At 39.3% G+C, this 23,992-nt stretch overlaps 1 protein-coding gene across 2 annotated transcripts in view; it reads left to right on the forward strand.

Annotated features, from left to right (window-relative positions):
* pgap1 (post-GPI attachment to proteins inositol deacylase 1) overlaps positions 1–19,086 on the forward strand; it is a 56,626-nt gene extending 37,540 nt beyond the window's left edge. For both annotated transcript variants that reach the window (XM_062067811.1, XM_062067812.1), the window contains 7 exons: positions 6,273–6,457; positions 6,537–6,767; positions 9,504–9,639; positions 12,821–12,871; positions 12,951–13,144; positions 16,389–16,493; positions 16,576–19,086. In XM_062067811.1, the coding sequence (XP_061923795.1) occupies positions 6,273–6,457; positions 6,537–6,767; positions 9,504–9,639; positions 12,821–12,871; positions 12,951–13,144; positions 16,389–16,493; positions 16,576–16,714 (1,041 nt within the window). In that variant the 3' untranslated portion in view covers positions 16,715–19,086. The remainder of the gene's footprint in view (positions 1–6,272; positions 6,458–6,536; positions 6,768–9,503; positions 9,640–12,820; positions 12,872–12,950; positions 13,145–16,388; positions 16,494–16,575) is intronic.
* The last annotated feature ends 4,906 nt before the right edge of the window (positions 19,087–23,992 follow it).

A 23,992-nucleotide genomic window follows, 5' to 3' on the forward strand; every position in this document is an offset into this window, starting at 1 on the left:
CACAAAATATGTAATATTTTCACCCAATTAAATTTTCAAGTGGAATATTTGAGATTATATAATAATTGGAGCCTTAAAAAGGTCAATAACTCAATAACTCAACATTGATTATAATTCTTTATTTTTTATTTTTAGCAATGACACTTAAAAACAAATCACACAAAAATGATTGGGGATCCAAAAGGGTCCTACTCATTAAATTGTTAAAAAATAATTACCGTATACATTTTTTTAACTGTTTACTTTTAACACAGTAATCTGGAGACCAACTTCAGATCCATCCATCAATTATAAGTTGTATTGTTGTTTATGTTTTTTGTTTGTTCGTTTTAGGCCCTTTTAAAAAAAACAAAAAAAAAACAGCTTACTTTTTTATATAGCAAACACAAAATATGCAACATTTTCCCCAAAGAATATCTCAAAGTGGAATATTTAATGTGACGTTATTGGAGCCTTGAATAGGTCAATAATTCATAATGACATTGATTTTGATTCATTATTATTTTTTAAAGAAAGATACAGCCTGCTTGGCAGCTTTGTGTTATTAGAGTCAACATTGCAACATTTTCTTGTTACATTTCACCTGTTGGCTCTTTTATACCACTTTTTATGTTTTTTTATTTCTTTTATTGTATTTTTAGAATGTGCCGTGGGGCCGTTAAAAAATTACCTGTGGGCCGTAAATGGCCCCCGGGCCGCACTTTGGACACCCCTGGCTTAACAGTAATAGAATATTCTTGTATGCTATAAGTGACCAGACGTCCGAGATCAAAACTGGGAATATAATCCCAGAGAAGGGGGAAAAAAACGGTCAGCTATTTTTAAATTCAAGAAACAATATGATTAGGTTATATATACATGCGTATATCCTACATAAACAATGTATGAATACATTAGATATTTATATATCTTAGGGACCTATAGACTGTATCTCTTGCTGCAGCAGCAGAGAGTTAATCTGTTTTGACACTTTGTATCGATATTTTGTATTACATTCTTCCCTTAAGTGATTGTTTTATATGTATTTTTTATGTATGTCGCTTTGGATAAAAGCGTCTGCCAAATACTTAAACATAAACATATATAAACACCTGAAAGTCTTTATATCAGCTAAAACCACCAATCTGTTTCACTGGATTCAGAATAAAACCAAATTCTGTCTTACCCAACAATGTTAGTATTTGAATATTGTTACTTGAAGACTTATTCCTGGTTACAATTATACTGTTAAGAAAGTATTGTCTTATATTTTGTAACTTTTACTATATAATATTATATTATATTATATTATATTATATTATATTATACTTTATAACTTTTACCCCAGTTGGCTTTTACAATCTTTATCTTCATCATTTATTTCAACTTTATGTTATTCACGTATGACATTTTAAAATTTAATTATTTAATTGACAAGCAATTCTATTATGGTCATACTTACGGTATAGCTCGGTTGGTAGAGCGGCTGTACCAGCAACTTGAGGGTTGCAGGTTCGATCCCCGCTTCCGCCATCCTAGTCACTGCCGTTGTGTCCTTGGGCAAGACGCTTTACCCACCTGCTCCCAGTGCCACCCACACTGGTTTAAATGTAACTTAGATATTGGGTTTCACTATGTAAAGCGCTTTGAGTCACTTGAGAAAAAGCGCTATATAAATGTAATTCACTTCACTTCACTTCACTACTCTGTTTGCTAGCGGCTACGATTTCAGTACTGTTGAAGATCTTTGCTCCTTCTCAACTCTGTGGTAATCTTTTCACAAAATACAACCAATAGTACGTTAATAATTTCCCCTCGGGGATTAATAAGGTATTTCTGATTCTGATTCTGATTAATGTTAAATCTTACTTGTGAAAAGTAATCCTCAGATTCCTATTTTCACCAGTCCGCTCATTTGAGCAGGAAAACGCTGAACACCAGACCGGCATCTTTGTTTTCTACCTGTCAACTGTCAGTTTAGGCTGCTCGCCGGCTCCTCATCACCACTTCAAGATGGCGGCAGAATTTCTCGCGTCACAGCAGCCAATGCTGCGTCTACTTCTAAGTAGGGCTGCAACTAACGATTAATTTGATAATCGATTAATCTGTCGATTATTACTTTGATTAATCGATTAATAATCGGATAAAAGAGACAAACTACATTTCTATCCTTTGCAGTATTTTATTGGAAGAAAAAAAACAGCATACTGGCACCATACTTATTTTGATTATTGTTTCTCAGCTGTTTGTACATGTTGCAGTTTATAAATAAAGGTTTATAAAAAAATTAAAATAAAATGTAAAAAAATAATAAGAATTTAAAAATATATATATATTGCCTCTGCGCATGCGCATAGCATAGATCCAACGAATCGATGACTAAATTAATCGCCAACTATTTTTATAATCGATTTTAATCGATTGAATCGATTAGTTGTTGCAGCCCTACTTCTAAGATGTCTATGATTGAAGCTCCGTTAGAAAAATCATGTTTTTTTCAATACACGCTGTTGTCGAACAAGTATGCTAACATTTTTTGTTAGCTTCTCTTATATTAGCATGCTAACATTTTGTGCTAGATTTTTTACTACTTTCTATGTCGACACCAACAAATAGTGCATTTTGGTATTTCTTATTACCCCTATCATGTGGTAACTTTCTAACTTTAGCATGCTAACTGTTTTCAGCTAACTATACACTTTTTTCTCTAATTCCGCAGCAAGTAAAGCAACCGAGTCATATAACTTGCTATATGACACATGTAAACTGTTAGCATGTTAATGTTAGCATACTAACTTTTTTAGCTAATTTTGCAACCGTTTACTTCAGAGTCATATAACTTGGTATGTGACACTTGTTAATTGTTAGCGTGCTAACATTAACATGCTAACTTTTTTTAGCTAATTTTACACTTTTCTCTCTAATGCCACAGCCATACACGTTAGTCATATAACTTGGTATGTGAAACATGTTAACTGTTAGCATTTAAACGTTAGCATGCTAGCAAGCTAACATTAGCATGCTAACTTTTTCAGAAAATGTTACACTTTTTTCTCTACTTCCGCAGCCATACACCTTAGAGCACATATGTCAGAGTCAAGGCCCGCGGGCCATATCCGGCCCGCGAGAAGGTTTTTTACGGCCCTTGGGATGATCTTGATTTATTATTAGAACCGGCCCGCAGACCGCAGATCTTTTACACGCACCAAGCGGATGCCGGTCCAAGGTTCCGAAAGGGGGCGAGCGGCCCGCCGGGACGCGCCTGCCGGCCGAAGGGCTGCAGCCCGGCCGTCAGTCGCGGAGCCCGCCGTGCCACGCGCGCCAAGGGGGCGGGCCGAAACCCGGCCCCGAGGCCCTGAGACTTCTGCTTTGTTTCCCCAAACCGCGCGTCACCGCCGGGCCCGCACCACCGTCGGGCTGCAGCCCGAGCGTCGGTGGCGGAACCCGTCATGTGCCGCGCGCGCCAAGCGGAGCGGGGGGGTCAAGCGGGCCGAAACCCGCAGGCCACCCCCTCACCACGAGGCCCTGAGACTTCTGCGTTTGACCCCTACGCGCGGCCCGTCGGGACGCGCCCGCCGTCAAGCCACGAGGGCCAGCCGTCGGGTCGCGGAGCCCGCCGTGCCACGCGCGCCAAGGGGCGGGCCGAAACCAGCGGGGGGTTTCGGGCACCCAACTCGCCTCCCTCCCACGGAGGGAGGAGGGGGGTTTAATGTGAACATTACTGTGCAATCACATATTTAGAGTTTTTACTCAATTCAAGTTTAAAAGTTAAAGTTTAATATTTGTTTTCACTGCATGTTACTTCTCCTTAAACAAAGTGTTGTTTTTGATTTATAGATTTTTGCACTTTATTTTATTGTATTTCAATTTAATTATATTTTAAAAATATTTCAGTTGAGTGGATGATGGAAAATTGCTATTATTGTTTTTTTCTTTGAAGTAAATTTAGCCCACTTTTGCTAAAATAGAAAATATAGGCTACTGATGGTGCCTTGAATACCGGTTTCTTTCATTTAATGTTCATGTTATGGGGATTTTTATATAAAGGAAATTTGTCTTTTGTGTCTGTTGAAAATTAAAGATTACTGACAGAGCCATAAGAAAATATTGCTTTATTTATCTGATCATATTGGAATATATTTGTTAGGTTTTCAGTAGGTTCAATTAGGTTCACTAGACTATATGCGTCATTTAAAAATTTTTCAATGAACATTCGAACAGTCCGGCCCTCGGCTTGTAGCTAAATTTTTTATTTGGCCCTCCGTCCATTTGACTTTGACACCCCTGCCTTAGAGTCATATAACTTGGTATGTGAAACAGGCTAACTGTTAGCAAGCTAACGTTAGCATACATGTTAAGTGTTAGCATGCTAATAGTTTAGGATAGATATGTAGCTCATTTTGTACGGTTGCACCTAAAACTCAAGGATTCAGACACTTGGCACTATCTGAAAAGTATGCCGGCTTCCAGCGACCACCGGCCAGACGTCCAGGGCACAGATAGCAAGCCCATCAAAATTTCTGCTGGAATTTTCTAGCTGTTATTGTTATTTGAATGTACGTATACACGGGGAAAGGTCAGGATCACCATTACAGACTTGTTCACATTCAGGTAAAGGGCAGCTCAATGCCAGTTAATTGGTTTAAAAATAAAGATAAAATTAAATAATATTACAAGGCTAAAGATAAATGTATATTCTTATACTGTAAAATGCTATATTGTATTGCACATAGCTTGAATAAAGTGTTATGATGTATTGCACGTAGCCCGAATAAAATGTCTAGATGTATAAACATAGATGTGTAAATGATGTCTAAATTTTGTTATATAAGTGCTCAATTATGACCTTGAATGTATTACTTTTTACAATAATATAATGATAAAATAAGATAATATAATAATAAAGGATGACAATATGATTAAAGATGATAATATAATGATAAAATATGATATTTTGAAACATGATAATACAAATATATACAGTAACCATAGATATCTATGGATATAACATGATTATAGTAAAAATAATACTTTTACAGTGTTTCAGTTTGTAAATTGTAAAACAATCATTGGACTTTTTAATCATCTACCACTTTGTGTTGATTCTTCACATAAAATGTCAAAAAAAATAATTTTTGTTTGTGGTTATAACATGACAAAACATGGAAAAGTTCAAGGGTCTGAATATTTTCAAGCCAGTTTATTATTCAAAATATGTAAATTCAAAGTATCGGTGTTAATTTGTTGACTAATAATTTTCATCTTAGTTATCGTCAACAACCTTTTTCCCCCTGATTACAATAAAACGATAACGAATAAAAACAAAATGCACGTTGACTAAGACGGTAACAAAATTAACTGACATTTTCGCCGAGTAATACAAACGAGACGATAATGTTGATAGAAACGAATTCCAATCAAATTTAGTTTTGTCTTGCAGATAGGTGGGACAAGTTCGGAATATATCCCATCACAGCTCTTTAACAGCACACATATGAAAGAGGTCTTTTCCACAAGTGAAGAGGACACATTTTATTTTAAATGTCATCGTGACATCTACACAAATGTAAGTTAAAGCTGTGTGTATTTGCTGCTTTCGGTTCTCCCGCATTCACAAACCAATTATAGTGAAGGCATGCATCGTAACTCTGTTTTACAACACACATACAGACCTGCTTTGTCAGAGTCGTAGCATGAAAAATACAAAAAGTGTCTGAAAGATATTTATTGGGATTGACCATTGTAAGCATCATACACCATTCCTGACAATAAGATCATGCTGCTTTTGAGTTAAACAAATGCTTTGCAGGTAGTCTATACAAAGGTGCTTTCAAATTAGTTTTAGAGAGGCCTTCCTTGTCTTTTATACTTTATATTTTAGTTGACTAAATTTACTGTAATTTTAGCTGACTAAAAATGTTGGGTAATTTCATCAACTAAAACTAGACGAAAACTAAATCGATTTAGGTGACTAAAATTAGACTGAAAATAAAATATATTTTTCTCAAAAGACTATAACTAAAACTAAATTAAAGATTGCTGTCAAAATTAACACTTGACATATTCTTGCTGTTCATGTACATCATGAAGATGTACATGATATAATAACTGTTCAAATACATCATTGCTGGCCCAAAATAAATCATATTCATGCCCATAAAATAATGACATATTCCTTCTCCTTAAACATCATCGCCTCTCCTGTTTGTGTTGCTTGATGAGGATTGTCCCTTGAAACATATCCGTTGTATGGTGAATGTTGTTTAGTCGCACAATCTGGTCTCATTTGCCAGGTTCTGAGGTTCTTTGGCCCCATGGTGCCAATGTACACCAGTGTAACGCTTCTCCTGGCCTGTGGGGTTCAGCTCTGCTCCCTCCTGACATCACGTCGACCTGCAGCCACACACCTGCTGCTGGGTCAAAGCTTCCAACCCCATAAAGTCAACATGCCTGTTTACTTCATCCATGTCATATTGAGGTAGGTATGGTAGTTGCAGTGGAGCATTTTTGATGTAAGAAAATGTTGCAAAAGTAACATACCATCTTTAACCTATCAGTTGTAAATGGGCAAAAGATGTATGGTCACTGCTTGGCCTTCCCCCAATGGATGTGGCCCCACCCACCTTCCCTAATGAGACCGTTAATGAGGGCATGACCGCAGCCCTAGAATGGCCACACCTCCTCCACCCTCTGCTCTACATCTTTGGGGCAGCTGTTGCATTTTGGGGCAGCACACTGCTGACAGTCATCACCCGCCTGATGTCGTTTATATTAGCTGTGCTGCACAGGTACCAACTATGGAAACACTGTACAGCAGCCATGTCCGAAGTTGCCTTTGGCTCACGGCACATTCTAGGAATCAAATATTTTGAAGGAGTATTTGGACAACGTAGAAAAACTAAATAAATTCACGAAAAATTGCACCAACTATCAAGACTTTAGAATGATTTTCATGATGATCATGTGTACTAGATTTGGACGCCCGGGTGGCACGTACAAATATTTGCTCACAGAACGCCCACATGGCAGGTTTCGGGCAGTCGTGTGTAAAATACATCGATTTTGGCTACGATACAAATAACCTATAACACAAATGTGAAATGTAGAGTTTTTTCATTCAGAATGAGTTGCTTTTACCGTTATTTCCAAACTATAAATCGCACTTCAAAACAAGATGCACCCACCTAATTTTTGGAAATGTTTCATTTTGTATATCAATTCACCGCACACGTCTATATAGTAAACATAAAATAATTTCACAAGCGTTTTTGTTTATTCACAAATGTAACAAAAGACTATGATACAGTAGTCTACCACAGAAGTCACTGAGCTCTGTCTTCCGCCTGCTGGTCACTGGGGTTGTCAGCGTCGGAATTGAGGGGATTCGGGGTTGCTTTGCCCGGTGTTTTCTCTGGTTTGTTATCATTTTCACTTTCGTCTCGAGGCAGGTCACCTCTGGGCTTGTGCCTTCTTTGACCCATGGTGGTCCAGCATTTCGAGGTCAGTTGATGGTGGTGGATTTCCGTTCCGTGTGTTTCCTTCTTGGATGGCCAGGACGATTCCTTTGGATTGGGGGCTGCCTCATGTGCATTTCACTCCCAGAGTGATAGCATTACGGGCTGAATGGCTGACTGAATGATTGTGTGAGTGTGTTTAATTTGATGTGAACAATTTAATTGGTCTGATGTGACAAAGCTAAATTTATTGGTGCGTGCGAAGTTTGTGAATTTGGAAAAATCCCTAAATCATCGTAATTAGCGCTAGGTTCAAAGCATGGGAAAAAAGTTATGATTTATAATCGGGAAATTACGGAAATTAATGTACAATGGAACCTCAATTTACAGACTATTCAAATTACGAACAATTAGATTGAGCCAAACTTGCGTGTGTGTGCGAACCATGTCTCTATGTCCAGCTGGCAGACATTTGGTGCCACAGGGCGCTGCCATTTTTGGGGAGGCGTAGCCTTCCACGTCACTTACTGCCCAGTACAGTTCACTATTCAATGCTTCAGCGTGTGTAACCTTTTCTGTGTTTTTTTACCTTTTGAGAAGTTTTGTCTACTTTGCTAACTCAATATGAGTCCCAAAAAGACAACAGACCAGCATGTAAAGAAGGAGGGGATCCCTGAAGATCTAAAATAAAAAAAGACTATTTGCGAGGAGTACTTTAAAAGCGCTCGCAAGTATGGAAGAAAAAAAAATGATTGTGATGAGACCGAACCTTTCTGCAAAAAGATGCCAAAGGTGACTTATATCACACCACCGGAGAAGGGACTCGTCTCTTTCAGCACTCACAGACACACAGCCCCCTCCCTTCTTCCCCTTGTTTCTGTCTGCCTGCTCCCTGCTCCAGTCAGCTGTACATTCGCCGACAACAAAGGAACAAGTGGTTTTACATTTTTAAATGTTTATTATTGTTGCAATATTGTTGTTAAAGTTAGAGATTTTTGTAATTTCAGATCGTTTGTGATGACACTAAAGGGACTTCTGTGTGTGTGTGTGCGCGTGTTGACAGAGCAACGTATACAGGACAGTTTAGCTTGTTTTTGTTGTTTATGCTTGTTAATTAAGAGATAGTTGATCCATCATCCCCTTATGTTTCATTTTGAAGATACTATGTAGCACTTTATATTGTGTTCAAAATGTACAAACCTTTACTAAAATAGGAACTTCTGTCGAGGCTGGAACCATTATTCATATTTACATTGTTTCTTATGGAGAATTTTGCTTGAATCTTTCTATTTACGAACCATGTTGAAGAACCAATTATGCCAGTAAATTAAGGCTCCATTGTATTGATTTTAGCATGTTTAATATGAATTAAATGTAAACAATATCCAAATGGTCCTTCAATTGCCATGTTTAGACAAAGCTGCTGTACAGTCATATGAAGCACACATACAAGTATACTATAGAACAGGGGTCCCCAAACCTTTTGACCCGGGGGCCTCATTGGGTTCAAAAAATTTGGCTAGGGGCCGGGCCATCTGTCCATCCATCCATATATATATATATATATATATATATATATATATATATACAGTATATATATATGTGTGTGTGTGTAATCTGTCTCATTGCAGATTAGACAAACTGTCTTTTCCTTACACTGAACAAAAAAAAGTCATATGTCCACTGATGTTTAAAAACTCTACACTCGGGGTCTATTTTACATTTACCCAACGATTTTGCCATTTTTTTTTCTCGTGCCCAAATTGCTTAATGATAATGACACTGCGACGTGAGCGTCATGTTATAGAGCGGAAGTGCATTTTTAGACTATATGATTTGCCTGAGCTGCTAGGAGACCCCGAGAGTATCAAGTGGTAGAAAATGGATTGATGGATGGGCTAGAAAGGACAGATTAAAAAAATTATTTAAAAAAAAAAGGGGGCGGGGGCTTTTTTTTGTTTTTGTTTTTGTTTTTTTTAAACTTGGGACTACCCACGGGCCGTAGTTTGGGGACCCCTGCTATAGAAAGTAGTATTCAAATACGTAATAAATACATATTCCATGTGCTAGACCATCCGTCTCAAGTGAGTGTGGTACACTACAACTGCGGACTCAGCTTCTTGTCACTCTGCTTCTGACTGTTGTGGGCGGAACATGCTGTGGAGCGTTGTCAATCATTGCTGCCTTTCTGCTGCACCTGTACAGAGTGAGTCCAGAACATGTTCTTCCTTTGACATAGCAGCAATACTTGATATATTCAGCTTCTTCATGTTGTGTGGCTTCAAGATATTTTTTGGGGACCTGGGACCATTACAGTAGGTTTCCACTATTCTTGGCCGTTACATTCTAAGACCTCCTGCTAACAGCAAAAAAAAAATGCTATTGAGACTATAGTGTTTTGCCCGCAGCCCTTAACACTACTTTCTACCTGAAGGCTTTCTGACTCGTTGATGTCAATGAGGTAAAGTCAGTTAAGATAATAAGGATTAAAACTAAAATGTTATTCTCCATTTGTTAAAATTGCCAAGGATTACAATGCAGTTACCAAACTTGTATTTAACCAGGAAAAAATCCCGTTGAGAATTATTATCTTATTTTCAAGGGAGTCCTGGTCAAGAGGCATCGGCAGGTACCACAAAGCTACATCATAAACAGTAACAACAAACATATACTCATTAAAACGATTAAAAAACAAGTGCAAGTAAATGAGGTTACTGCATTTAGATTGTTTTAAAAGCATTCAAGGGTATAAACTCAGTTAATTTCCAGTCAACACGTTACAACGTATTCCAAGCATAAGAAACAGATATCAACAGCTGTTCATTTGAACAGAGAGAATAGGAGTTCACTTTACTTTGTGCTAGCTATTAGGTTGCAAATGTGTGGCTTTAGAAGTTAGATGAAAGTTGTTGCTGGCTAAAACATGGCTTAATCGGTCAAAAGACCAAAACTTCCTTCTGGTAGCTTCCTTGGAAAATGTCCCAATACTCTAGTAATAAAAATAACCAAAATACAGATGTGAAAATAATATAATTTTGACTCTTAACAGGGACACCGAAAAACTTTTATTTTTGACAACTAATAAAAGTCAGGATTATGCTGCTATCAAGGCATCAATGGCACTGCTCACGCCTCCCCCTCCAAACGCTGCTGCTGGCTTGATATTGAATTTTTTTTCTGACTTTGGATCAACATTTTAAAAGTGAATGTTGTAACTATTAAATTACATTCAGCTCCACTGATCCTCCTTATCTCTCTTTAATTGTAATTGTTCATTGATGACTAAGGAAGCTAATAAGCTAAATCATCCACGTCCTAAATATGCCTCAAACACTTATAAAAACATCAAATGTATAATCCCTCACCACTAATCAATTATAATAAAAGATAATGAATACAACAGATGCAATTGAAGTCACGGTCTAGCCTTTAGCCTAGTCATTAGGCTAGCGCTACAACTGTGCTTCCATCTGTTCTGGTCCCACCTCCATCTCCCCCATCGCCCTATAAAGCGGCTGCCGGTGGTACACTGCTCTGCAGGCTACTGCGCCGTCCTGCCAGTCGCATTAAGGCAGGGGTGGGCAATTATTTTTTACCGGGGGCCGCATGAGCAACCCGAGCACTGCTGGAGGGCCACACCGACAATATTTCAATTAAATTTTGCTCAAATTATTTTTGATATACCGTAAGATAAATAATAATAATAATAATATTTTCATTTAACTTAACTTATCTGTATTCAAAAGCAGATGGCTTTTGATGGTTTTATTTTTAACACTTTCTTACACAACGCTTCCTGATGTGTAATACCATGCAAAAATTTAAATTTCTGTCACTTTATCCTGCATCCTCTTTGTTGTGAACGTAGCACGCCTGCAAGGTGATTGGCGAAGAAGGAGGAAGCGTTGCTGTTGCGGAAATGAGGAGTGAGGATAGACGTGCGTGTGGAAAGTACGAGATAAGTTGAGCTGTGTTAGTATAGGTTGCTCAATAAAAGTTTAAAAAGAGCATCAGACTTGGTGTGCACTTCTTCTGTACGCTACAATTGGTGTCAGAAGTGGGATGAAATGCCTCCCAGTTCGCCTTGCCATCAAACCTGGGAGTCTTCATTGAGGGCGGAATTCCCCCATGCCAAGCAGCGTGCGCTGCACCTGTAGACGCTGCCTCTGTCCTTCCTCCCTCTCTCTCTCGCTTTGCGGCGAGCTCCTCACGTCCTGGATTCACACAGACATCTGCAGTGCTGCTGGCACCATAAGTCCCCACTCAATGTCATTTGCCTCCCGTTCCATCTTGACAAAGTCGCCAGGAAACATTGTGGCACGTACCTCCCGATGACGTAGCAGGCTGAGCACACAATTAAGCAGCGCAGTATGCACAAAGATTTACTTCTGACACCAATTGTAGCGTCCAAAAGAAGTGCACACCAAGTCTGACGCTCTTTTTAAACTTTTATTGAGCAACCTATACTAACACAGAAGTGAAGTGAAGTGAATTATATTTATATAGCGCTTTTCTCTAGTGACTCAAAGCGCTTTACATAGTGAAAACCCAATATCTAAGTTACATTTAAACCAGTGTGGGTGGCACTGGGAGCAGGTGGGTAAAGTGTCTTGCCCAAGGACACAACGGCAGTGACTAGGATGGCGGAAGCGGGGATCGAACCTGCAACCCTCAGGTTGATGGCACGGCCACTCTACCAACCGAGCTATACCGCCCCAGCTCAACTTATCTTGTTCCTTCCACACGCACGTCTATCCTCACTCCTTCCGCAACTCAAGAACACAACATCAACTTCAGCAGGTCGTTACACTATATTCTTTAAACACAGCAACATGTGTACCACAAATTAAGCAAACGGCTTTACCTTTACTTGGCAGTCCATGTCTTTTTTAAAACACGCCATTCGTCATTAACTTTTCTCTTTTTAGCGTCTCGGGGATAACCGTGCATCACTTGTCGCTGTGCGCCTTCACTCACAGGACATACGGCCATAAATAGCACTTTTCAAAATAAAAGCAGCACAGTTGTATTGCACGCACGACATAGATGATTTTTTAAATTTATTTTGTAATTTGTGATTGCAACTGCGCGCACGAGCTTACGTCCACACGGAAGTAATACAAATAACGCTTTTCAAAACAAAACCAGCACCGTTGTATTGCGCACTCGAGATAGATACTTTTTTAAATTTAATTTGTAATTTATGATTGGCCTCACGCGGGCCGGACAGGGACGTACAAAGGGCGGCCCGCGGGCCGCAGAATGCCCAGGTCTGCATTAAGGTCTTAACTTGTTGTCATTTAGCTGCTTTGTATGTTGTAAAGGAAATGTATGACACAGCAAGGAAGCAGTTAATAACATTTTGTATATGGAATATGCACATGCAGGTACTAAGACTACACATGACTGAAAGGTACCTGAGTCACATTCTGAATCTGGTAAGAAAAAGTATATTTGATTAGCATACTCAGAGTGAGAGTAACTGCATACTTCCATGTGTACTTAAAATGTTTGCAGGTACCTCAGAAGCACAAAGGAAATGCACATTCCAGTAAGGCCAAAGAATGTAACGGCACATCCGCCCTGCTGTCAGAGTTGGCTTTACAAGAGGCCAGAGATGACCTGCAGCTTCACCTCACCTTGTGTGCACTCTTCACTGTACCTGTAATGCTCAGTACACCCTCACTTTTACACTGGATACGCAACTTGAGGTAGAGTCTTACACAATCATTCTTTCACATGCCTTCTAAAAGTGTAAAATGAACAAGATTAAAAGACACTCTGTCTGCTGTTTGAAAAAACTGTCTTCACAGTTGCTCCACTGTTCACACTATTATTATCGTCATATAGGAGCACACGATTATTATTGTCATATAATATTTTATATTATTATTTCCATGATTTTTGTTTTTAATTTACGATAGTTTGTCTATTATTGACAATGGGGTTCACCGTCTGTTGGCAAATCCACTTTATTTGTTCTTGACAAACAATCTTATAAAGTTATAAGCGTGTTTATTTATTAGTTCAATACTCTGTGCCTTCTGCAGGGTTAATTTATACACTATTGTTAGGCCCATATACCTTATTGGCACCAACACTGAAATTACTACTGCTCTGCACACCGTCTAACATGCACTACAAAGAACAAAATAAATACATCATCAAATGTAGATGATCATCACTTTAACCAGCTAACAACATACATTATCAAATATACATGATCATCAATTTAATTAACAATATACATCATCAAATATACAAAAATAGCTCTTATCTCAAATCAGTATTGCCCATTGAAATTAATTAAAATTCAATTGTACATGTAACATACTTTTAAGAAGAAAAACAACTTTTAGATAATAAGTAATAGAATGAAAAACAATACAATAAAATGTAGTATAAACAACTACAGTAAAGTAGTTTTATTGAGTAATGCAATAATACTGTACAGCATTTACCTTGTAGAGTGGACTCTTACGGTATCTCCTTCCGGCTGTCTATGAATGTTCTCATTCATCCAGGTCATTGTCATCTCAGGGCATTCAATCGATTGCAACTGGACTGTTTGGTTTTTCTTAGAAGACGTTTCGCCTTTCATCCGAGTAGGCTTCATCAGTTCGTGCTCATACACTTAGACTGGTCAGATTTAGTCTAGTGGCTGGCGCCATAACCCCAAATATTATACTCCAAAACTAGGAGGGTGTGCCTGGGCAAGCATGGTTTTGCCCTACCATTGTGAGAAAAGCAACTGTTTTGATGTAAACAAGCAAACCTTGACATAGATGGCTTCCCTCACTCCTCTTTCGTACCATCCGTACTTCCTGTCCAGAATCTGTAATTTTTTTTTGTCAAAGAAGTGCTGTTTCTCTCTGAAGTGCAGGTAGACAGCTGAGTCTTGGCCTGAAGAGTTGTATGCTGTGCCATGCGGTTTAGTGGCTGTTTTGTTTCCCCAATATATGAATCAGTGCATTCATCATTACAATGGATAGCATACACCAGATTGTTTTTGTGGGTGTGAGGTGTTCGGTCTTTAGGATGCACTAGTCTCTGTCTCGGGGTGTTGCCTGGTTTGAAGTGTACTGGGGTGTTGTGTTGGTTCAAAAAAATTCTGAGTTTCTCAGAAAGACCTGATAACATATGGAATGACAATATGTTTGCGTCTGTCACCTTTTTCCTCTTCATCCACTCTGTTCTTATTATTTCTGGAATTGGATGCACTTTTCACAAACGACCAGCTGGGGTAACCACAGATTTTGAGGGCTTCCCTCAAATGCCACTGCTCTTTCTCTTTTGCCTGTGGGCTGGTAGGAACATTATCAGCTCTGTGTTGTAGGGTTCTGATAACGCCCAGTTTCTGTTCCAGTGGGTGGTGTGAGTCAAAAAGTAGGTATTGATCGGTGTGTGTGGGTTTTTGGTAAACCCCGACATGGACGCTCCTGTTTTCTCCAATGTGGACATCACAGTCTAAAAAAGGCAACTTACTGTCTTTGACATCCTCACGTGTGAACTTGATGTTTTTGTCCACTGACTTAATGTGCTCTGTGAAGGCTTGCACTTCTTGGTTTCGGATTTTTACCCATGTATCATCCACATATCTGTACCAATGACTTCGTACAGATAAGAGAGCTACGAGCCCTCTTTTCCATGTCCTACATGTAAAGGTTTGCTACTATTGGGGATACATGTGATTCCATGGCTCAACCATGTTTTTGTCGGTAAAACGTTCCCATGAATTGAAAGTATGTAGTGTTAAGGCAAAGTTCCAGCAAAGTCCAGGTGCTTCTCCGTCAAACACACCATCATCAGCTTCTCCATATTTTCCTGGATAAAAGTAAATTAGATATTAATTTGGCTGGCGTTATTATATATTTTTATTCACTCCTCCTGCTTCAGTGTGACGCAGATTTTCAAGTCAGCCACACACACACACACACACACACACACACACACACACACACACACACACACACACACACACACACACACACACACACACACACACACACACACACACACACACACACACACACACACACACACACACACACACACACACTCAATCACATGTTTCATTTTATTTTATTGAGCATTGATTATGCAAAACAAAAATAACATGCAATCATACATACATATACGTATACCATAAACACTTATATAGAAGACACATACAATGCTATTTTTGATTCCATTTAGAACAGTGTAAACAAAACCCCCAGGTGAAAAGCCTGTCTAATCCATCCCCTACCCATGAAACAAAGAGGGCATCAAGCCAGAAAAAATAAAGAAAATATGCAAGTAAAAAAAGAGTAAACAATAAAGTGCTATTACAATGTAAACATTAATACACAATCATAATCACTTTCTTCACACCCATCCTTGGAAAAACTAAGTTATGTTTTGGATAGCTATTAGCGAATACTAGTGAATGAGACACTGGCTGTTCTTATAGCATTCACTATGACATGTGTTACACCAACGGGATATAGCTGAAGGTAGGTTCCAAATTCACATATGATTATCAAACAAACAAACTAAAGATATACACTATCAAATATACATTATATATACATCACTATTTTAACAGAAAACATTGTTACATGCAGGAAATGTAACCCAAAATGTTGTAACACGAAACATAATCACAGTAAAGTGTAACGGGAGCGTAACACAAAATGTCGAAACAAAATGTAACGCTAAATGTCATAACAGGAAAACGGAAACACAGTAACTGGAAGCATTGTAACAGTACACCTAACATGAAATGCTTCAACAGGAAACTTGATTGGAAACGTCCTTACATGAAACACCATAACAGGAATCGTTTTAACATGAGGACTGTGAAGTCTCTTAACTTAGAAAAAATATAATTGAGACAATTCTAACCTTCCATTGCAAAATGTACCTTTAGTTGAACGGGTGGATATTGGAGCTTTCTATTGTGTTCCTTTGCAGGTACTCCTCCCAGCTTGATCCTGACCCCTGCTGGCCTTACTTTGTACCTGTCATTCTTGCATACATGCTGCTTATTAGCGCCAAGGCTTCTAAGCTCAGCAACAGGTATGTCAGCACATACATCACAAAGTCTAACCCACCAAATTCTGCCTAATATCCAATGTTTTGTCTTGTGTTGTTTTTTTAGTAAACTGCTGAATCTGACTTCCTTCCTCCCATTACCTGTGTCTATCGCCATGGTGACCTTCTCACCGCTTCACCTGTACAGAGTGACCTATTTCCTATTGGTAGTCCTTATTCCACTGGCGTTGTGTTGTCTGCTCTAACGGTATTTAGCGGCTGTTGTGATTGGAGCAGAGCTGCAGATGTACATTTGCTTGGTCAATGTTTGCATGAAGACCTTTTACAACCAACACAGAGGAGGTGATGACCGATCAGGTAGACTATTTAACCAAGCTTGCCTTATCTTGTACATCTAAAGCTCTGCTCTATAGCTATCCTGTACTTCTTTATAGTTATTCTGTATATCTATAGCTCTGCTCAAAAGCCAGTCTGCCTTCAACAACAAGCCACTACACACCTTGTTAAGATAATGTTGGTTGGTTGCACAGTCATCACTGCCACAGTCACTGATGCTTCTTGCGTCAATGGCACCCTGGGCGAGGCCCCCTTCCAGCGCTCATCACTCCAGATCACCTCCCCACAACACAGGGATAGATCATATATCAACATATGGGACAAAGTGAAGGTTACGTATATGGAGTGGATTTAATTGTGTGGATGCATGAAGAGCACTGCTTAATGCATTTATTTAACTCTAAAACCAGTTTATTCTCAAGAGAAATCTCACCCTTTTCAGAACCACTACCGATGAAGACACAAAAACGCTGGCTTCATCAATGGCGCCCTGTGCGTGATACATGATGCACATATGCCAGAAATCACCCCTTTCCTCACAGATTATGTGATGTTGCAAATAGCGACGGCTCAAATTGTACCTCAAATGTTTTCTCACTTCCTTGTCTACATTTACAGACATGTCCACTTGTGATGTCCAATTGTCTCCCATCATACCTGTCTCCCATGCCACTTTCCATAAGGGGTGCCACAAATATCGTGTCCAGTAAGCGTGGGCGATACTACTGATTTAAATAGAGGGTCAGGATTGCAGATACCAATACTTTTTACTCAAGATCATTACATGATTTTGTGATTTTGCCTTTAAATAAGAATAAAACATATGACAAAAAAACTATATTTATCAACAAACAATATACAAACAAAATACAACAATGTACATTATCAACAATATAATAACATTCTATTTATTAAATACAATTGTTTGAATTAATTAAAGTCTGAAGTAAAAACTACTATTGGCTGTAGATGATGATAAACAAAATGTGTACAACACAACAACAAAGATATTTGTAAAAATTACAAAAAGAAAAACTAAAAATATAAACTTTTCCATGATGTCGCTTCAAACACTGCCTCAACTTACAGGACACATGGCAATAGCTTCACTGATAAACCTCCATCTTTTTTTTCCATTAGTTCTGCCTTTATAAATAATTTCTACTACACCAATACAGATTTTTAGTGGGAGTTTGTTGCTTGTAGCAGTCTTGTGCCCTTGTGTAGACTGGCATATTTCTCCCACTGTATGGACACTTGTGTTTTATTTGCTGGAATAAGTTTGTACCACCCATACTCAGCAGCACACTTTGATATTACACTACTGAGTGAAATCACGGTGGCAAGTATTGGCAGCACAGTATTTGGAGAGTCAGTTAGGTTGACCAGTTTTGTCCAGAGCTGTCAGTCTTGTGTTGGGCCCTCAGCGTCCAGCAATGGAGTGCGTGGCTTGCCTCCAGGTCTTTTCCAACCTGTGGCGGAAAATTAACAGGATTGTGTTGTCTGGTCTGGACTCTGCCGGCAGAAATTAAATAACCATCTTATGCGTGTCTGTGCTGTGAGAAAGGATGCGGTGTGCAGACGTGCAGGCTCTCATAACTGGTTCAGACCACCTGATGTTCTCATTGGTCCTGAGGGGATCTTTTTTTTATGTTGTTCAAAAGATATCTTTCTGAACCATAGAGAAGGATCTCACACACTGTGAGAGATTGTATTGTGTTGTCGAAGAGGTTTCCAGATTGACTAAAGTTAATTATCTGTGGATGATCTCCGATTTCACGTCAAAATCTTGGCTCACAGTGGGTCCCAGATACACAAAGTTTTGGAAGTCACAACAGGCTGAACAACTTTGCCACCTATCACACAAATCCTTCACTTTATCTTAGACCAGCTTAACTGAAGGCCAAGCTTCTCTGTCTCTTCCACGTTGAACACAATGATATGGTCAGCATACTCCGTGTGGACCGGGTGGTAGACACACACTTGGGATCTTTGACCAGGTGGTCTATGACACAATTAAAGAGGTTTGGGGGAGCCCAGAGTCTTGTTGCATGCCACTGAATATGGTGAACCACTCAGAATCGTTGCCGTGTCTATGCAGAGACAGCTCTTTTGTGAAGGGAAGTGTTTTTAAAGTTCAAAAGGTGCCCTGAGATCTATGAATCTGTTGTAAAGATGGTGGTCCTAAACTCATGGGATTATTATTATATTGTATATATTATAAATGTATTACAAACCCTGTTTCCATATGAGTTGGGAAATTGTGTTAGATGTAAATATAAACGGAATACAATGATTTGCAAATCATTTTCAACCCATATTCAGTTGAATATGCTACAAAGACAACATATTTGATGTTCAAACTGATAAAAAAAAAATGTTTTTGCAAATAATCATTAACTTTAGAATTTGATGCCAGCAACACGTGACAAAGAAGTTGGGAAAGGTGGCAATAAATACTGATAAATTTGAGGAATGCTCATCAAACACTTATTTGGAACATCCCACAGGTGAACAGGCAAATTGGGAACAGGTGGGTGCCATGATTGGGTATAAAAGTAGATCCCATGAAATGCTCAGTCATTCACAAACAAGGATGGGGAGAGGGTCACCACTCGGTCAACAAATGTGTGAGCAAATTGTTGAACAGTTAAAGAAAAACCTTTCTCAACCAGCTATTGCGAGGAATTTAGGGATTTCACCATCTACGGTCCGTAATATCATCAAAGGGTTCAGAGAATCTGGAGAAATCACTGCACGTAAGCAGCTAAGCCCGTGACCTTCGATCCCTCAGGCTGTACTGCATCAACAAGCGACATCAGTGTGTAAAGGATATCACCACATGGGCTCAGGAACATTTCAGAAACCCACTGTCAGTAACTACAGTTGGTCGCTACATCTGTAAGTGCAAGTTAAAACTCTCCTATGCAAGGCGAAAACCGTTTATCAACAACACCCAGAAACGCAGTCGGCTTCGCTGGGCCTGAGCTCATCTAAGATGGACTGATACAAAGTGGAAAAGTGTTCTGTGGTCTGACGAGTCCACATTCCAAATTGTTTTTGGAAACTGTGGACGTCGTGTCCTCCGGACCAAAGAGGAAAAGAACCATCCGGATTGTTATAGGCGCAAAGTTGAAAAGCCAGCATCTATGATGGTATGGGGGTGTATTAGTGCCCAAGACAGTGAAGGCGCCATTAATGCTGAAAGGTACATACAGGTTTTGGAGCAACATATGTTGCCATCCAAGCAACGTTACCATGGACGCCCCTGCTTATTTCAGCAAGACAATGCCAAGCCACGTGTTACATCAATGTGGCTTCATAGTAAAAGAGTGCGCGTACTAGACTGGCCTGCCTGTAGTCCAGACCTGTCTCCCATTGAAAATGTGTGGCGCATTATAAAGCCTAAAATAGCACAACGGAGACCCCCGGACTGTTGAACAAGTTAAGCTGTACATCAAGCAAGAATGGGAAAGAATTACACCTGAGAAGCTTAAAATGTGTCTCCTCAATTCCCAAACGTTTACTGAGTGTTGTTAAAAGGAAAGGCCATGTAACACAGTGGTGAACATGCCCTTTCCCAACTACTTTGGCATGTGTTGCAGCCATGAAATTCTAAGTTAATTATTATTTGCAAAAAAAAAAAAAGTTTATGAGTTTGAACATCAAATATGTTGTCTTTGTAGTGCATTCAATTGAATATGGGTTGAAAATGATTTGCAAATCATTGTATTCCGTTTATATTTACATCTAACACAATTTCCCAACTCATATGGAAACGGGATTTGTATATTTACTTACTGTATAGAAGGTGTCTTTGACTGCTGATGTATGCACAATTGCAAAATTTCTGGTTTTTGGATTTGAGTGCATACTGCATAGATATACAGTATATTTAAAGAAAACAAGATATGTGAGAACTGTAGCTGCCTGATAAAATACATACAAGTCTCTACTTGGTAAGTAGGCATCCTTGTTTGAATTTATGTGCCTTCTAAAACCCCAGAATGTTCAGACACTTTGTTCCAAGTTGCCATAAATGTGCGGCTGAAAGATGTGTGTCATTTATCTACTCATTCATTTTTATGGCTAAAAGTCTTGTTGTACTGTGTGGATATCATTGTCTCTCCTGACTTATTAAACTTCTTGCTAATGTATTTTTCTTAGCTGATTACTCTATGCCATGGGTCTATAACCCGCAGCTTTGGAGCCGCATGCGGCTCTTTTATCCCGCTGTTGGGACTCCAGCTAGATTATGCTTCTGTGTACTGTAGTCACTACGCTGTCCCTTGAGGCACCGTCATGAGTCTTTCAAAGTTCTGCATCAGCCATTCAATTCTCGGGGCAGTGTTTTCTGGTGAGAAACCTTGACACTTAACATGATTTATCTTGTTAGTTTCCTTTGTTGCTAATAAACAATGGTAACTAGAGAGGGATTGAGAGTTATTGGAACTGGTGTTGTGTTACATACTTTAATTGCTAACAAAGAAAGCATTTTTGCAAAGGTGGGCAGTAAGCTTCATGATTGAATCGCATCAACACAGGACAACTAAAAGCCAACCAATTACAGTCTTTGCCGCGTCACTGCTACGTAAGGTTAGACTTTATTTTAGGTGATCATCACGCTACACAATTTGGAGGGGCACAGCTGTTCTTGAATCTATAGAATAGAGCAATAGTACAGAAACATGAACATACCAAGCAAAGGAGAAACATACAGGACAATTAGATGTTTGACAACTAGTGTTAGGCATATTGCCGTGACATAATAATGGCATTCCTAACACACACACAACTTAAACTACTATGGGGGAATAATCATCAACAACTCAATGAAGTGGGCATCTGTGGTACTGCCCTGAGTTGGCTGAAGTCATATTTGACTGCTCTTTTCTATTTATTTACTTCCCCTGGGCTCAATCCTAAGAAAGCATGGTATTTGTTTTCATTGTTACGCTGATGACACACAAATTTATTTTCCGTTAAAGAAAAATCATGCCTCTTCAATACAGCCATTACTTGCTTGTCTTGATGACATCAAGGCCTGGATGGCCCTAAACTTCTTAAACTTAAATGAAAAGAAGACAGAAGTAATAGTGTTTGGACCTAGTGGTACCTGTGAGCTTCCCCCTGTTGACTTTGGCCCCTTGGCTTTGTACGTTAAGCCCATGATCACCAACCTGGGTTTTCGTATTGACAGTGATTTTAAATTGGACCGTCAGATTGGCACAGTGGTGAAAGCCAGCTTTTTTTATTTACGTCAGCTGGCTAAGGTTAAAAACCTGCTTTCTAGGCAACAGTTTGAGACAGTAATCCATGCCTTTATTACATCTCGGCTGGATTACTGTAACGCTTTATATTTTGGAATTAGTCAGTCCTCCCTCTCACGTCTGCAGCTGGTCCAAAATGCAGCTGCCCGACTTTTAACAAACACAAGAAAAAGAGAGCACATTACTCCTGTTTTAGCCTCCCTCCACTGGCTGCCTGTGTCTTTTAGAGTCCATTTTAAAATTATCTTACTTGTTTTTAAATCCTTACATGGTCTTGCCCCACCTTACCTCTCTGAGCTGCTCCACCTCTATGCCCCCACCCGGTCCCTCAGGTCAGCTGATCAGCTGATCCTGGAGGTACCCAAATCCAAGCGTAAGCTCAGGGGGGACAGAGCCTTCTCTGTTGCGGGCCCAAAACTCTGGAATGATCTTCCACTTCATGTGAGACAGGCCCCTTCTTTGGCTATTTTTAAGACCCTTCTTAAAACCCATTTTTATTCACTGGCTTTTAACCCAGCATGAGACTTTAAACTGTTTTTAACTTTTAACTTTTTTAACTGCTTTTTATCTAACAAAATTGTTCTTAGGGTAATTTTGTATTTGCTTTTTTAATGTGTATTTTACTTCTGTTTTAAATTTTATTTTTTAGTCTGTCCTTTGCCTTTATTTCTTTGTGGTGTACAGCCCTTTGTTTTTCAACTGTGGTTGTTTTTAAAGGGCTTTATAAATAAAGTTGGTATGGTATGGTATGGTATTATTCAGAGTAATTTGCCTAAAACTGGTGATAATATAACAGATCATAAAACAGAAATCCAGCAAAGTTGGATCTTGACTAAATGTCAGGTGGTGACAGGTGTTGGTCGTTACCTACAGGGAAACTATTAACTTCATTGGCATTAACTTCATTATAGTGATCAAATAGGTTTTGTGGCTACAAGTGGGTTTTGACTTGGTGGAAACTGGCCCAAATGGTTCTTCAGGTGCAAAAGGTTGCCGACCCCTGCTCTATGCTGTATCGCAGTTCCATTGAGACTTCTTTTGAAATGTACAAAGCATTTATTTTCGTTCCACAACTTCACATTCAAGATCGCTTACCATCACAGGTACTGTTGGATAGCTTACGACTCAATTTGTGTATGCAATGGAGGAAAGAGTGGCATTTTCATCAGTGATATCATGCTGTGAGTGTGATATCATGTGGTTGTGCAACAACTTGGTGCAGCTGGTTGAAGAAGGCATCCTTAATGTCTTCATCAATAAGCAACAATAACAGTAGTGCATGATGAGTGGTAACACAGGTTTCTACACCATAAGGCCCAGCTGTATCTCAGGCCCATTCCAGATGTAGATGTGGTCGCCTGCTGTTTCACCACCATTGCGTTGCCATCGTGATTCGCAGTCCCGCCGGGTGACTATATAGCAGTAGCTCTCAGGACAGCAGGGTGGCTGCTCCAGGCAGAAGATCTGTCCATTCCACGTGGCAACACATGTTCTCTGACGAAGGTTGAGCCATACTTGTTGGTTAAGGGCATGCTTGGGTCCAGTTCCAGGTTGTTCAGTCCCATTTTTTCTGATTGGTTTTGTAACAACATTTCTCCTGGGGTGGTTGTTAGCCCTCTGTGATACTTACAAATGGTGGGGCTACCATCAAAAGACGTTCCCACGTGCCACAGTTTGTTGGTCTGGAACCTCCCTGATAGACCAGTCTGCCAATTGTGATCCTGCAAGAGGCTGTAGCTCTAGACCAGAGGTGTCCAAACATTTTCCAGCGAGGGCTACATAGAGAAACATTTAAGGATGCAAGGGCCACTTTTATACATTTTGTATATGAAAAATACTCAAACCAAAACAATGTAGGTGAACATATGCTAACATTTGAAAAAAAACCTTCTACATCTTAGCCTTGTGTTATAGATA

Source organism: Entelurus aequoreus, linkage group LG13, assembly GCF_033978785.1.
Source record: "Entelurus aequoreus isolate RoL-2023_Sb linkage group LG13, RoL_Eaeq_v1.1, whole genome shotgun sequence".
NCBI classification, from domain to species: domain Eukaryota; kingdom Metazoa; phylum Chordata; class Actinopteri; order Syngnathiformes; family Syngnathidae; genus Entelurus; species Entelurus aequoreus.